The 15,697-nt window shown below is 39.5% G+C and overlaps 2 protein-coding genes across 5 annotated transcripts; one reads left to right on the top strand and one right to left on the bottom strand.

The window, feature by feature from the left end:
• Window positions 1-552: 552 nt before the first annotated feature.
• LOC311012387 (putative ferric-chelate reductase 1) lies at window positions 553-5,459 on the top strand. The gene is made up of 7 exons (XM_084007845.1): window positions 553-687; window positions 1,248-1,347; window positions 1,879-2,082; window positions 2,964-3,071; window positions 3,483-3,621; window positions 3,831-4,007; window positions 5,061-5,459. The coding sequence occupies exons 2-7, from the start codon at window positions 1,249-1,251 to the stop codon at window positions 5,111-5,113; spliced, it is 780 nt and encodes a 259-aa protein (XP_083863971.1). The 5' UTR covers window positions 553-687; window position 1,248; the 3' UTR covers window positions 5,114-5,459.
• Window positions 5,460-6,443: 984 nt separating this feature from the next.
• LOC311012608 (heterogeneous nuclear ribonucleoprotein C) lies at window positions 6,444-14,768 on the bottom strand. 4 transcript variants are annotated; one of them, XM_084008131.1, is made up of 9 exons: window positions 14,612-14,768; window positions 11,941-12,033; window positions 10,362-10,627; window positions 9,239-9,311; window positions 9,073-9,126; window positions 8,022-8,191; window positions 7,615-7,731; window positions 7,295-7,470; window positions 6,444-7,032 (listed from the first exon to the last, which is right to left on the bottom strand). In XM_084008131.1, the coding sequence occupies exons 2-9, from the start codon at window positions 11,943-11,945 to the stop codon at window positions 6,925-6,927; spliced, it is 969 nt and encodes a 322-aa protein (XP_083864257.1). In that variant the 5' UTR covers window positions 11,946-12,033; window positions 14,612-14,768; the 3' UTR covers window positions 6,444-6,924. The 4 variants fall into 4 exon arrangements, with proteins under 4 accessions (XP_083864257.1, XP_083864258.1, XP_083864259.1 ...); XM_084008132.1 differs by having other exon boundaries at window positions 7,615-7,728; XM_084008133.1 differs by having other exon boundaries at window positions 9,073-9,123.
• Between the last annotated feature and the right edge of the window lie 929 nt (window positions 14,769-15,697).

Below are 15,697 nucleotides of genomic sequence, written 5' to 3'. Positions count from 1 at the left end.
AACCGCTAATGATGCTATGTATTATGAATTTGTGGCTTCTCACTAAAAACCCACAACATCTTAGTTTAAGGAGAGCTATTTGAAATACTCCAAACTAAAGCTGCATTCTCTACTTCACTTTTTATTCAGTGTGTTCTTAATTCTGCGTTCACTGCTGCGTTTTCAGTTCTTTACTGAATCTGGGGCAGCTTATTACAGTTTGTAGCTGCACTATAACTGTGTTCATGGTCCATTTTTTGTGTATTTGTTTTTTAATGCATTTATTCGCCTTATGTGAAGCACTTTAAAATGCCTTTGTTTCTGTGTCCATACAAATATCCAGTATCCATGAGAAAAACAAAAAGCAAACTACCCCCTTAATATAATTATCCAAACTCCTAACTACTGGACTAGAATAAGTCTTAGCGGAGGTGCTTTGTGGGGTCAAATCCTGCCCAGAAAAGCAGAATTGGATTTCCCCTCCACTCGTTTGCTTCCTGGATTACACACCTTTCAGGCAGGTAGTAAATGACGTGAAGGCCACGCCCTCTTCAGGATGCTGCAGAAAGCCCCTTCCACCTCCTCCCACATCGCCATCAGCGTTTGCTGATTTAAATCATTCCCGCAGGGATCACAGTCACACAGACGAGCAGAAACAGCAGAACGAAGAACATTCCTGCAGATCAGCCTTACACTTTAACAGCTCAGGTAAGTCGAAGAAAACTTGATTTTGGTTCTCTCTAAACGATTACCATTATTGTTTTTTATTAATTTGTTTCAATATTATATCAATTAGAATTATTATTATGATATTGCAAGAACTGTAAGTGATAGTCGATTGTTTTAAAGACAGAAATCAAATAGCTCAACAAAACTGAAATATCCTGGGCTACAGATTATCAAAAGTTTTCATTTTGAGTAAGAAGGCAAGAAAGACTGTCTTTGTCAGTGACTTTTTAAGTGACTTTTTAATTTTGCTGTAGAAAATAAAGAAGATCTGATAGTAAAAGTTGTTTGATTTGCCTTTCTTTGTTTCCGTTTACGTGTTTGTCTTTTAAATGTGGCTTATGGTGTTTTCTAATCATAATTACAATAGTTTGTTATAATTATGCTTAAATGAGAATTTTCAGGCTGTGAATGAGCTAAGAAATGTTTTGCTCTCTTATTAAGATTTTCCAACTTCAACTGAAAGCCTGTTGGTGATAAAGAAGGCTTTCCAATCTGATCTTTTTTTATTAACTCTGTTCTTTTGTGTCCTTCCTGCTAAGAATGGAACGAGGATTGATCCTGTTGGTTGCTGCATTGGTTGCTTGTATGGCATCAGGGGTCCAAGGAAGGTCTCATTTGTCATTTGACCCCAATGGAACGGTATGGTTTCTTTCACTTAAATCCTATCAGTGTAAATCACCACAATACCTGCTTGACCTTTGTACTTTAAACCAATAACTGTAATATTTGTTTAGGGGGCGCTTTCAAATTTTTAGGATTGAAAATAAAAAGCTGACATTTAGACTATATTTTGTTCTTCATATTTCAAATGAAAAAAAATTCCAAATGCATTTAAAAATGTTTTTTATTATTATAAAGCGTTTGAGTCTTGGTGTGTGATGATCACTTTTAGTTAATATTTCATTGTCTGTCTAGCGATGTGTCAAAAGGCTGGCAACTTCTCTGTATTGAGAAATATTCTTGAATAAAAAGTGATATTCTGAGATATTCTGAATTATACTCTCTAGTAAAGGTAGATCCCAGAAAACGCTGTATCCTACACTTCCCATAATGCAACTCAGATTTATATAGCTTTATATTTTCATAACCAGCTGGAAACCAAGAATTTAGTCCAGTGAGAATAGGTGCAGACAGTTTAAGTCCTTATTTGTGTTTGTGTGTGTCTGACAGGTTAACATCAATCGAACTGGTTGCGGAACCACCAAACTGTGTGTGGAGACACCAGCAGACTGCGATCCTGGAAGCAGCACCTGTCTGTTTGCTTCTGTGATCGCCGGCACCCCCGTACCCAACACCGGGGTTCCACTGTCCATCGAACTCAGTGGAAGCTCCATGGGATACATTGCACTGGGACTCAGTTTGAATGCTTCAGAGGTAACACAAAAACATCTCCAAACATCAACAAAATGTAACGACCAGCTGTAAAACAAGACAAGTTGGATGATACTGTACCTGAGCTTAGAGACACAGAATCCATTTTTATGTTGTTTCCAGGCTCTCGGCAAAAGCAAATTGACTTGCTGCTTTATGCATACTTTTATTGATGTAGTAACTCATACCAGTTAAATATGACCATGTGGCATTTATTGACTTGAGACCATATTTATTTAGTAGATAAGAACCGCCTGAATGGTCCATCAAACAACTGGACAGTAATATCATTGTGTTTCTCATAATTTGGTTGAAATAAACCTCCATTTCTATATGAAGAGGAAACATTAAAGCCACAAACACATGGCCTTTGGAGGATCCAGTCCCTGATTTAGGACAAAGTTTTAAAGTAATATTTGTTACCGTGTTTGAAGAAGGCAACAGCTTCCTGCCAGCCTATAGCTTTGACACTGACCCAGTTAACCAATCATGCTAGCAGCTAACTAGCATAGTAGTTGGGAAGAGGCTGGCACGATGTAATGTTACCAGCTAGCTGCTGATGTTCAATGGTTTAATGACTTAACGTGAAATGTAGCTTTTAAAACAGAAAGCTCAATTTAAAGTCGGTGAAACTCTCAAAGTATGTTGTGCAAGGATGTTCAGGACCTATGTGACATGAAGTATGCAACAGGGAAGCGGACGTGAAAAATGTTGCCCAATGATAATGGCAAACAACTTAAGTCATTGCAGGCGAACACACAGGCTAAACAAGATGAGCTGGAAACTAAACTCTGTTTGATCATTTCTTTGGATTATTTCCAGCCTTAACAAAGACTGTATTCAAGGAAGTAATTTCATGCTTTCACCACTGTTTCTTTCCTCAGGGTATCACCATGCTTTACATCTGTGCTCGAAACAACACTACCGGTATGTTCTTCTTCCGGACGAGGGACAGAAACAATACTGACGCTGTGCTCACTTCAAATGAGAGGGTGAGGCCTCACATTTACTGTCATACAGAGGGATGTTAAGTTTATACTTAACAAACCTACAGTTTCGGACAGGAATTAGATATATATGTATATACATATACATAATATTAATTTATTAAGTGACACACAATTGGAGACAACTATGAAATTAAAGAATGAACCAACATAAAATCTTCTTAGTAAGATGTTTGGCCACAGTTGGGAAAGCTCCAAAATGATTTGTTACATCCTCAGAGACACAGCAGCCAAACATTGGACTGTAATTGACCAACGTTACACATTTCTGTAATTCAAGTGAGCCAAAAAGTATGATTTCATTTGATGTTGTATATTTTCAAAGGTTCTATTTGCTAAGATTTTCTTCTTGTTCTACCTCACCATATCTTACTTCATGTCACATTACGTTTCTAGACAGTGTCAGCAATCCGTGGCACTGTGAACGGAACTATGATCCAGTGTGAGTTCAATATCCAAGGCGTGAACTCCACCACCACCACCAGAAATGATGCCATGTTCATGGTCAGCCTCGGGAGTGGGCCTCTGATTGCAGGTAAGTGGACATACAATAACACACATTATACATAAAATATCATTTTACAAGATGATTGCCAAGTAGAACATTTTTTTTTTAATTTCACACAGCATTAGTTGTTGTTGATCTAGTATTTTAACCTGAGCACAGTGGATTGTAGGAAGTCATGTATAATGATATTGAGTGGTGGAATTTAACGAAGTAAATTTACTTGTGTATTTGTTCAGGTGCTCCCAGTGCCTTCAACACCACCCTGTCCACCGGTGTTCTGAACCTCCAAGACCCAGCCAGCAACATCCCCACCACAACAGCACCCACAACAACACTCGCCGGCAGCACAGCAATGGGCAGCACAGCAATGGGCAACACAACAATGGCCGGCAGCGGAGCTGTCCAGCCTCATGGTAAACAGGTCCTTATATATTAGAGCTCTCGGTTAAGGATTTCCGATCTGCTCGTTCAAAAGGATTTATTGTCCTAGTAACACATTTGAGGGCAATCCACAACTACAGGAACTAGATAACGATAACATATGGAGGAGTCATTTTATTTTATATGTCTTAGTTTCCTATAGTATCCTAGAAATAAATTGATTTTATTGTGAATTCATAGGAATGTTTGTGATCTGATCATAATTATGGGGAAAATGTCTTGACAAAACAGTTTCACCTAAAGGGATATTTAGAAGTTGTTCTGGAGGTTTCAATCACATCAGTTGATCGTCGTCCAGTTGTCCATGATATTTTACGTGACAAAAGCTCCAATAATACAGGAGTAATGAATGAATTGAACTTCATGAGAAAGAAACGTTAATATTTTCCTTGTAATTGCTACCAAATTTTAAAGGAAATTATTTGAAAAAGTGTTTAATAGAAGCCACATAAAGCGGTTTATTTATTTTTTTCATTAAATACATTTAAAGAGTATTGAATAAAAGTTCTATTAAATTCCATTAGTTGCAGATTAAACTCTATAAAGGGATTCAAAAACACATATTTGCTTTGGTTATATTTGTCCAAGTTTTGAGATATTTGTTAAATCCTGCCTCCATGCAAACACGATGGAGATGAATGGAATGTCTTCTGTGGAGCTCAAAGTGTTAGAAAATGTCCAGAAATGATGTCTCCTATTCTGTGGATAAGACCTTACTGGGCACAGTTTCCATTTTAACAGTGTTACAAAGAATTAGCTCCAATGGAAACTGATAAGGTGTTCAGAGTAACATTTTCAATGCACCACAAACACAACTCCATTAATCCATCAATGATACTGAGGAGGAGTCATAAAACTCAAGACCTCGTCACATAAAACCAACACTATCTGATTGGGTGCCAAAGAGAAAACCTGCTTTTCAATACTGCACGGTGCTGCCATGCCATTAAAGAGTACAGAAGAAGAGGAAGAGCTTAATTAACAAATATTTTGTGCTAAACGCCCTTTGTCTCTTTCCCTTGCAGCCGTGCTGCTCCTGCTGAGCCTCCTCGCGCTGCCAGTCATGCTGAAAGCCTGAGAGCAGGAAGCCGTGGTGAATTCGATACAATGAAGACAGAAAAACGGAGTGTCAAACTATGTATAAAATGTTTTTACCAAACTTATTTAGACATGTTTTAAGTATCTATTGCACTATTTTTGTACTTTAATGCTTTTCTGTTGGCTTTTGCCAACACTTGTTTTCTAATGATTGTCGTAGTTGTCAGTAAACCTCAACTGCCAAAGAGTCTTTTATGGGAAATCCAACACAAGAATGTGGTTATTATATTCGTTTCTTAAATGTGAATGTACTGACCGTAAAATATGTTTAAGGGACGTCAAAATAGTTCCATCTAATCTTAAATAAATATAAAGTTGAAACTACAGTTTGTTTGCTTGTTTGTTTGTTGTAACACTCGAGATGTGTCTCCACAATTGAAATAATTTATGAAAAAACTGCTTTTCTAACAGCGGAAAGATGCATCTGAAAATTGTTTGGTCAGATCAACAGTCCAAAATCCAGTCACATTCAGATTACTCTCACATAACACAAATATAATCAACAAATGCTCACAATTGAAAGCTGAAATAGGGAATCTTTGCTTGAAAAATGATTTATCAAAATACTTTTTTCCCCTGACGATCTAATAAGTTCAGCTCTCACCTTAAGACACATTTTCATCCTAGAAAAAGAGAAAAAAAAAATGCCACGACAGCCTCCTATATATCACATTATCAGATGTATCCAAACAAATATTGACAATCATAAAGGGAAACCTGGTTAAACCTTTGGTCGTCCTCTTAAAACAGATGTTAAAATAAAACAAAGACATGCTTGCCAAAGTTTGGGGTTATCTGACTGTCAGCGTAACATAACAGGAAAACACTACAGATGATGAAACACAGTGGAGGACAAATTTAAACTAAAGCTAGATTTTTTTTTTATCCTGCATTTTCAAGTTGAAGAGGGACTTTATCATCATTGTATTGATTCACCATCAATTCATTGCACAGCCCGACGTGCCTCGAAATGTACATTATATTGCTTTATTTACTTATATTGGCTGTAGGCTCCAACAGTTCTGACATAGTACTCAAAGATCTTATTAGAATCTTACCGCTCACCTGTGTTCCCCCTCCTAATGAATTCAACCAGCGTGAGGGGCCTGGTTACAACATTTATCAGACTGCTGGAGTCCTCTAGGTACCTTTAAGGGAAATTGAATTCCCTCTAATTGTGGGTTCTCATTTTTCAAAACAAGGGGCCAAAGCTAAAAGAAAAAAGGTTTAAAAAGTTGTAATTCCAGTCCAGTACAATTCTTGTAAGCTTTTTATCTTTTGTAAAAAACAAACTGCTTTCCGGAAAGGGCTTTCATTTTAATATTTTATTGCAATTTATTCCTTTACAGTTAAACTGAATAGTATAAAAAAAGTGACTTTAACATACAGACAAGGTCAAACTCACCGATAAGGAAAAACAAATACATAGAACCTAAAACCGGTCATTCGTAGCTGAATTTTCGTCCTCTCATTAAGACATGTCCGTCGAGCTGTCGTCTCTGAGAACATTAACAGTCTTGTGTTTCCTTTTCTCCTGAAGGCAAGTAACGACGCAGTAACAATACAAACCATGACCTACAGCTAGTTTCTCCCGTTACGCCACACTGGACAACTGGACAAAATAACAAACCAAAAAAAAAGGTGGGGGGGGGGGGGGGGGATATTTAGGGACAATGGGACAACAGAGTTTGTTCACCATGCTTGTGTGTGTGTGTGTACATGTGTTAAAACAGGAGTCCGGGTTCCTATTGGAAGCTGTGCGTACACTGCATGCGTCGGTGCGCTCCATGCCTACGAGTCGTCTTCACCGTTGACACTTTCGACATCGTCGTCACCTTCCACGTGCTCGCCTTCCTCCTCCTCCTCATCCTCTTCGTCCTCTCTCTCTTGGCTCTTCACCTGCAGGTTGAATGAGTGACGATATTTAATGACGAAATGTGATCAACTCAGTTTTCTGAAATACCTCGTTACATTTCGGCTGTCTCATTGCAGATATATTATATTAGGATATATCAGCCTGGATGATTTCAGCGTAGCGCCAGTTCTTTTTTTGGTGGTTATTTGATGAATCGTATTAAAAGAAAATATGGTTTACGGGTTTGCCAGCACTGGTAGCTGTAGCTTTGAGGCTTAAAAAAAAAAAAAGAGAAAGAAACGGCACCTCTTCATCCTCCAACAGGTCTCCCTCTTCCTCCTCCTCCTCATCGTCGTCGTCATCATCGTCATCTGTGTCGTTAATGTCCTGGCACTCCCTGTCTCTCTTTAACCCCTCGTCCTTCTTGTTGCTCGAGTGCGGAGGTGAAGTCACCTCACCTGGCTCCGTTTTAGTGCCCTTTCCTTCAGCCAGAAATTCAGAGTCAGAAATTGTAGCTTTGTGCAAACCATGTGGTCAAACACTGGTGCGTTTGTATTTTTACCAACAGAGTAGGTAGTCAGAGACTCCCTGCTCCCCATTAAAGAGACTGCGTTTCCCCCTCCTACCTGACTTCTTGCCGTGGTCCTTCTCCATGCGCTCCAGGCTGTCCAGCAGGTCGTCCACTTTGCTTTTGATTTGGGTCAACTCCCGCTTGATGGTCTGCAGCTCGTCCACTTTCACTGCTGAGGGGAGGAGGAAAAAAAAAAACTCTGGGTGAGCAACTTCAGTCAAACATGATTGAGACGGTGTGCTAAATTGTGAAAATAAATCTTTGTGTAGGGGTGTATTTTTTTTTAATTGTGCATTGGTTGCACAGGATACTCTTGACTGTAGTATCACTTTAATACTCACATCAGCTTAGATGGTGCACGTATTCATTTTCCTGACAACTGTCCAGTACCCTGCTCATTTTGCTGCTCCCGTCCCTAAATTTCTAAATAGGCAAATAGGCCAAATGTCCAGGTAATCTTACCCGTTTTGGATGAGGAAGTCCTCTGACCGCTCTTGGAGGAGGAGGAGAAGCTGCTCTTGGTTCGTCGGCTGCTTCCGCTGCTCATGCTGACCCGTGGGCGCTTGGATGGGATCACGGCACGCGACAAGGGTGGAGGGGGAGCGGGAACACGTGATGGGTACGAGTACATTCTGGTGTCAAACACAGGACAATGAATGAATGAAGGTTTTATTTAGAACATGTGAGTAATACAAAACAAACACTACAAAATAGTTGAAGCAATCAAAATTATATTAAATTACATGTCCGAAAAAGGGTAGGAAGAAGCATTAGCGCATTTAATCCTACCCCTTATACACTACTCAATACATATTTCCGACAATAGAAAAATGAAGTTAACAAACAAGTAAAATATACAATATGCAAGAAAACCTATGATTGTCAGTGCCCTTCTTCCCTGTACCTGCTGAAAACCATGTGTTTGTACTGCTGTTTGAACTGCCTCATGCTGGGACATTGTTAAAAGACAAAAATGTACTTTCATTAGTGAGGTCTCGACTCAAGTGCTGTGTGGTGGGAATTGGCAGTTTTATTCAATGAGGTAAAAACTGAGAAATGAGAAACCTACTCTGAAAGTAAAAGGAACATTCTGAGTTACTTTCAGGGTTAAGAAAACACTTTTTTTCCATGCACGATTTTACAGCATTGTGCACACAACGTGGCATCACGATTTTTCGTAAATATACCGGCACTTCCTGTGGCGTGTTATCTGTTCGCAATTCGAGCTATCCGCGTGTATGTGTACGTTCTGAGCGAAACGACCCATCACATCCGCGTGTTTGTCAGCGCCCTCTAGCGAAACGACCCATCACATCCGCCTGTATGTAAACGCCCTTTAGGGTTAGGCGTTGATAAACAAGCGAAAAGCCATAGTACATAAGCCACTTCATGAGATCAGTCTGGTGCATACACAAGCAGTGACAGGAGGTATTCAGGAACAATAACAAGCACTGAGTGACAAACAAAAAGGTGACTCATTACGGTTTCTCTCAAAAGGAAACATTTTACTCACCTGTCATAATAATCTCTCTGAAAGTCATAGTCGAGTTCAAATGAGGAACTGCTACTAAAGGAAGAAAAACAAAGAGACTGTGAGAAAAGATAGGCAAAGGTGATAAGCCTGTTCCTTTGTCTTCGAGAAGAACAGCGTAACAGCTGTAACTTTGGTATCGACTGACCTGTACATGTCTCCGGCTGAGCGTTTGGTGGTTTTTGACCTGTGTGGTTTGGGTTCTCCAGCCAAGTTGATGTCTGAGTTAAAAAAAAAAAAAAAACACCACACAGATGAGTGATGCAGAAGACTTCAGATCCGGCCCCTCTAACTGCCAAGATGTTTACAAATCTGAACATTTTGTACTTTTGATAAGATTGTGAAAATAAGAACCACGAACTGAAGCCAACACCTTGGAATGATTAACAATGCATTTGGACGTTTACCAGCACTGGAACTTTCTCAGCAGATCTGGCATCTCACAAACACAAACTTACTTGGAATAGCTGTACACTCAAAGCCCCCTCCACTCCAAATGGTATTTTGCTTATTGTTATTTGTCTCAAGCTGTGCAGAATGATGCATGTGCAGTGTTTTAAACCAAAAGTCTGTTTTCACATTCATCTGCTGACACTTGTGAGCTCATTTGAATGTTTCAGTTAAAAGCAAAAACAGTTTAAGAAGTCAATGTATAACTGTGTGACATTACAACTGAATGGATTTTCCCCTGTGAAGTACTGTAGGAGACATCTTGTGTCCAGATGTTAAGCGTGTGAAAATATTTGCACATTCATAGTCATAGATGCATGTTGTGATTTTAAGCTCAAATGCTGAATCGTTGAGTTAAAAGTGGCTATTTCAGAGTGGCACCCTTGCAAGATGAACTAGTATTGAAAGTCTAGTGTGTAAAAGTTTTTTTTTTTTTTTTTTTGTCCATAGCTTTGGCTCTATTGTCTTCCAATGCATAGGCTCCCGTCCCAGAGGCCAGAAAGCCACCAAGAGGGTCACAAGGTAAATCTTGCTCCAATTCTACTCGACAAATCAGTAATTTCAGGTTCTTGTTATTTTTACCTGCTAATGCCTTAAATATTACTCACTAAATAAGGAAAAATAGCCCTTTCTATTAAAAATATGCAACAAAGTACTATAAATGACAGTGCTTTGTTTTACGGGGTTGCAAAGTTCTAAAAGTTGGGAATCATTGTCCAACCATCTAAAATAAGAACAGCTTCAGTTTAATGATGTATCTTATGTGAATAGTATATAACATCAATAAAATGAAATAAAAATCACACAAACTGAGACCTTACCAAGGACTTGCCCGACAATCATCCTCCCGTCCTCGCCGCCGACGGCTGTTCGGGCGTTCCTCTCGTTGGCGAACTGCACAAAGGCGTAGCCCTTGTGGACAGAGCAGCCTACGATCTTGCCATATTTGGAGAAGATGGCCTCCACATCCGCCTTGGTGACAAGCAGGGTGTTGAGGTTGCCGATGAACACCCGAGAGTTGAGGGAGCGTACGTCGTTCTTGTTGGTGATGTTGCTGGCCATAAGGCTGGCGGTGGTGGGTGAACGACTAAGCAGGAAGACACACACACACACAAGCCCCAGATTTAGTGGCAGAACGAGCAACGTTGAACGCTCTGAACTAACCCTGTCGCTGGGTTAAATACTGGAGAGGATTATGAATTTTAGTGCTCAACAAAAGAAAGGTGCATTTAAGTACTAAAGAAACGGTAGCATACAAGTCTTTAAATCAGAAAGTTATTAACATCAGCGCATTTCCGCTGTATTAAGTGTGGTGCTGCTGTTATTGGGGGACTTTCATACAACAGTATTATATTGCAATATGTAAAATTAGTATCACTATGTACACACTAAACTTATTCAACTGTACAGGAGGTTAAACATTACCAATTTAAAAACAGGCATGCTTATTATATTCAAGAACATTTAATGTCTTGTATGGTTAGCACATAACCAGTCAGTCATGTGTTGTGAAGAGACTGCATCCTTGCTAAATCCCTTTTACACCAACTTCAACAGAAATAATAACAGTCACCGGTGTTTCCCACGGGATGTTTACCTTCACCCGAGTAACGGGAACAGGACAAATGGCTAATATTTTATTGCAGAGATTATAGCAGGATTTGGGGCCCATCAAAATTATATTTATAATGTCACGTGGCAGGAAGTTGAATTCTACAAAGCTGTGAAGTAGGCCTACCGTTTAGATTGGATGGGTTTGGGGTTTAGATGTGGGTGACTTAATATTCATTAACTGACAATTCTGTTGGTGCTTTTATACAGCATTACATTGCAGGTTGACCATTTTGTTAGTTTTCGTGAATGTGATGGTGAAGTAGGCAGAAACAATGACTGTTCATTTCACGCAACAGAGGCAGTTCCATATGTTCAGAAAAGTATAATTTAGCTGTAAAGCACCGTTAAAGCTTTACCACAATATAATCACATCGGCTCTATTTGATCAATATAGCCTGCTGTTCTGGTTCTGTACAGCAGACCTGAATATTCAAATTATTCTGATAAGTGTAGCCTGCTTATACATTTAGGTCATTTAGCAGACGCTTTTGTCCAAAGCGACTTACAATAAGTAAGCTTATAGCTTTGTTTAATTGATAGCCTGTTAACTCTGCCTAGATGCATTTATTTGGCCTCATTTATTCAGTTTTTAACATGTGTATGTTTGATACAATACATAAATCTGAGTTGTGATATAAGGAATAACCTCTTGATATGTGCCATTTCGATTTTTGAAGGGGGTCCCAAAAATATGGTGATGTGATATGGCAGTTAAAATGTTCACAATTTATAGATGAGGCCCACTTTGAATCGGGTCGCCATAGTTTGTCATTTTTAATCACTCACTCCATAGCGCCTGTGTGCAGGGCCGCTGTCGTCTGATGTTTGACACTGTGGGCTGGGATCAGTTTGGGTTGGTGTCGACCTTCACGATTTATACTGAGGTGACAGAAAACACACCTCAGTCAAGCTAACAAACACCGTTAGACAGCTCTTTAAAAAAACAACAAACAAACAAACAAAAACAAAAAAACAGTGCGCCTCCAAGAAAAGCCCATTAAGCCAACCAGTTTGGTATGACCAGCAGACACAAATTCATTTTTAAGTGAAATGTATGTAATAAGACAATACGGTACACATACAAATCTAAACCTGTATAAACACCCATCACATTTGTATTGCTAACTGAACAGAAACATGTATTGGTAGGCCCTATTGCTCTCATATGCTAGTTTGTGTTGCCTTTATGAAACTAATATATACATACGTACATACATATCTTCTAAAAATATATATACTCAGAAAGTAGATACTAAAAATGTGTATTAAACTATCGATAATTTTGCCGTCTCTCCCTCCAATTAGCGCGTTACTTCCCAGAGCAGCGCTGCAGACAGACAGCTACACAGCCCAGTCTCTCATAGCAGCGCTGCAGACAGACAGCTACACAGCCCAGTCTCTCATAGCAGCGCTGCAGACAGACAGCTACACAGCCCAGTCTCTCATAGCAGCGCTGCAGACAGACGGACAGCTACACGGCTCCGTCCCTCACTAGCAGCTAAAGTTTTAGTTGAACATTAGCATTTGGAAGCAGTTAGCATACGAGGCTAACGAGCAGGGAAAGGCTAACGATGTAAACAAGCCGACATGCTAACAGGTGGTGGCGACGTAGTAAAGTAGCACAACAAAGTTGGCGAAGGATCGTAAAAAACCCGGTCTTTAGGGGGACATTAGAGAGTTAGTAAAGCTCCCGTTTCAACAACTTTTAAGTTTTAAACGGTTGTCCGTTTGGTTATCATTACGCTAACGTCTAAAACAGTGACGTAATGACGGCGCTAGGCCGCTAACGCCATCAGTCCTGCCGGTCTAACGTTAAGAGACCTTAATTTAACAGGATAGAACAATAATTTGTCTGAAAAGTCAACAACTTATTCACCCACTGAATCCAAGGTTTAACCGTCGTCAAATAATTTGATGTCCACAGAATAAAACAAACTCTCAGATAATCTGAAAATAGTTTTCATACAGAATATAAACCCTTCCGATGTTTGCATTGTTCTAATCTTTATTTGAAAAATCCTGCCTCTTCATTTTCGTCATATCTCCCCGTGGTATCAAAATTATTAGAGTGCATCTCCCTGGGTATCGGCATACTCTAGTATCGTAACAACCCTACACAAATATCTACATTAACTTATTGGAGGCATTTTCAAACTAAAACATTACTGATGTGTTGAAATTAACAAGAAGCACCCAGTTTAAGCGTGGGTTGTGTCGGTTTAATTATATTTAAACATTATTACTGACTTCCATGCGAATAACAACATTAAAACTAGATGTAGGATGTGACAAAGTAAACCCTAGTGCCATTATTACTATTATTATAAACCCAATAAAATAATACAGTTGAGTTTCAACATTTAAATGTAAGAAAGAGGGACACAGAAAGTAGAAGACATTCACGGAAATAGATTTCACTGTTAATGTGATAAATGTCGCGATGTCGTATGCTTGATCTTAAAGAAACAGGGTATATTTGGGGTGTATTAGTACGTTTGGGTTAATGTAAACACTTTGAGTCACCATTGGCTTCTGTCTAACAGTCAGACTAACACGGGGCTTATGGGTGTACCTGCGTGTGTTGATTTTCATAAACATCAAGAGCCATAATACTCATTCAGATCAATAAACGTTTAATTAATAAAGTGTGTATTTGTAACGTAATGTAACAAAGCTGAGTCCAAAACTTCCAAAATCAGGAGAAAACACTCTTCCATCAAGGTAGGCCAGAAAAAAAAAATCTACTCCACAAAAAAAAAAAAAAAAAAACCCACTGAGCCAGAAAAACAAAATCTGGAGATGCTCAAAAATAAACCTAAACCATCCACAACACACCCGCCTGGAGCCCGACAGCGCCACCGTCAGGCTTTATTGTGAAACACGGGCCCTCTGCTAGCTGCGGGGGCTGAGCCGGCTAGCACAGCTAAGGTGAGCAGACAAACAATCGAAGGCATAAAAGGTAAACAGCAATCAGACCAGTTCCCTGCTTGCAAAAAAAAACAAAACCTGCAAAATTCTGATAAATGCTCGATCGATAATCTGTAATCAATCAGGTTGGAGCTGCGACAATCGAACCAATGGAGCCTCTGTTAGCTACCGCTAACTTAGCTGGTGGGCTAGCTGTGAAGCGTGCCAAAAACAAATCGACCCCTTCACGGAAAAATCTTCACAATAAACGCAACAAAACAAAGCTACACAAACTTGCGAAAAAGTTACGTCACAATCACAAAGGTGCATCCAATTCGTTGTGTTTCTAAAAAAAAAAAAGAAAACCCACACAACCATCGTTCGTTTGAGAGGGACGAGCCTCTCCGAGTTATCTACGCTAGCCAGCTAGCTCGAGAGCCAGCACATTGCGTTCTGTCCACTTGCAAAATAGAAAAAGCATCGTTGAAAAATCCAAAAAGAAAAGAAAAAGGAAGGAAAAATGAAAAATGTCTGGGTACAAAATACTCACCACGACCTTTGCGAGTAAAATGTCTTGCTTTCGGTAAAATCGCTCAAATATGTTACTTTAGGTCGTCCTTTTTGCTCACAAGCGCTTCACCCCCTGTGCAGCGAGCTCGCTTTCTTCTATCCACCGAACTAGCTGACGTCACTGGCGGTAGTGCTGGACAGGGGTGCTGGGTTTGTGGCGCAGAGCGGTCCGGAAGAGCGGCGTCGATAGCTGAGCAGTTTAGCCATCACATAAGAACACCACCCACCGCGGTTTGAGCTGGTATTAAAACGTTCTCACCTGTTGTCTTTGAAAAGGAGTCCACCCAGATCAACAAAAGCCTCCAAAGATACGGGAATAAAATCAATAAAACGATAGCGAATAATATTTAAATAATTGGTGCTGCCATTGTGCGTGATTTAAAAGGAAATAAATAATGATACAACTTGTATCTTTGCTGAACGTCTTTATTTTACAACAAGCTCCAGAATATAAGTCTAAATTGGTGGGGTAAAAGTGGTTAATTGCTAAGTTTGTTCTTTTTATTCACATCTATGCATTTGTAAGATTTAAATATTTTGGAGAGAAAGAACATGAAGCAACAGATTACTGGTGGTGTATTACCACAGACAAACAGAGTGTGGCGCTGCTGTTATGAAGATAAATGAATGGTGACACTGGGGATATTTTACTCCACATTTACCAAACAACAATGGAGTTAAACAAATGCTCATGGTACACCCACAATGCTGTTTTAAGGTGAGACAAATACTTGCACCTTTATCACTAATGGCACACTGAATTTGCAGCTCTCACATAATCCTGTTCATCGCTGTGTCTGATTTCAACCTGAGCAGAGGTGTAATTAGACGGAACAATTGAAAACACCTGTGTGGGTGTGCAGGACCACCCATCCATCATCAACCGCTTATCCTGTATTCAGGGTCGCGGGGGGCAAACTACATTAGACATTTTTCATATATACATAAATCTGGTAAATGCACCTGTAAAACGATTCTCATACACAGAGGAAATAATAAGTAAATAAGTAACAGCTGTGCATCTAATGACAAAGAAAATCAGGTGATCAACAGAGGTGGGGAAACT

The sequence above is a fragment of the Eutrigla gurnardus genome, assembly GCF_963514095.1.
Source record: "Eutrigla gurnardus genome assembly, chromosome: 4".
NCBI lineage: Eukaryota > Metazoa > Chordata > Actinopteri > Perciformes > Triglidae > Eutrigla > Eutrigla gurnardus.
This window is presented reverse-complemented; position numbering and strand designations above follow the sequence as displayed.

What these genes read in the sequence shown, in the direction of transcription:
- LOC311012387 (XM_084007845.1), top strand. Translation starts at nt 1,249, where the DNA reads ATGGAACGAGGATTGATCCTGTTGGTTGCTGCATTGGTTGCTTGTATG. An exon ending in TGCTCACTTCAAATGAGAGG is followed by an intron (nt 3,072 to 3,482) that starts GTGAGGCCTCAC and finishes TTACGTTTCTAG; the next exon opens with ACAGTGTCAGCAATCCGTGG. An exon ending in CGGAGCTGTCCAGCCTCATG is followed by an intron (nt 4,008 to 5,060) that starts GTAAACAGGTCC and finishes TTTCCCTTGCAG; the next exon opens with CCGTGCTGCTCCTGCTGAGC.
- LOC311012608 (XM_084008131.1), bottom strand. An exon ending in GATTGTCGGGCAAGTCCTTG is followed by an intron (nt 9,312 to 10,361) that starts GTAAGGTCTCAG and finishes TTTTTAACTCAG; the next exon opens with ACATCAACTTGGCTGGAGAA. An exon ending in TCAGCCGGAGACATGTACAG is followed by an intron (nt 9,127 to 9,238) that starts GTCAGTCGATAC and finishes TTCTTCCTTTAG; the next exon opens with TAGCAGTTCCTCATTTGAAC.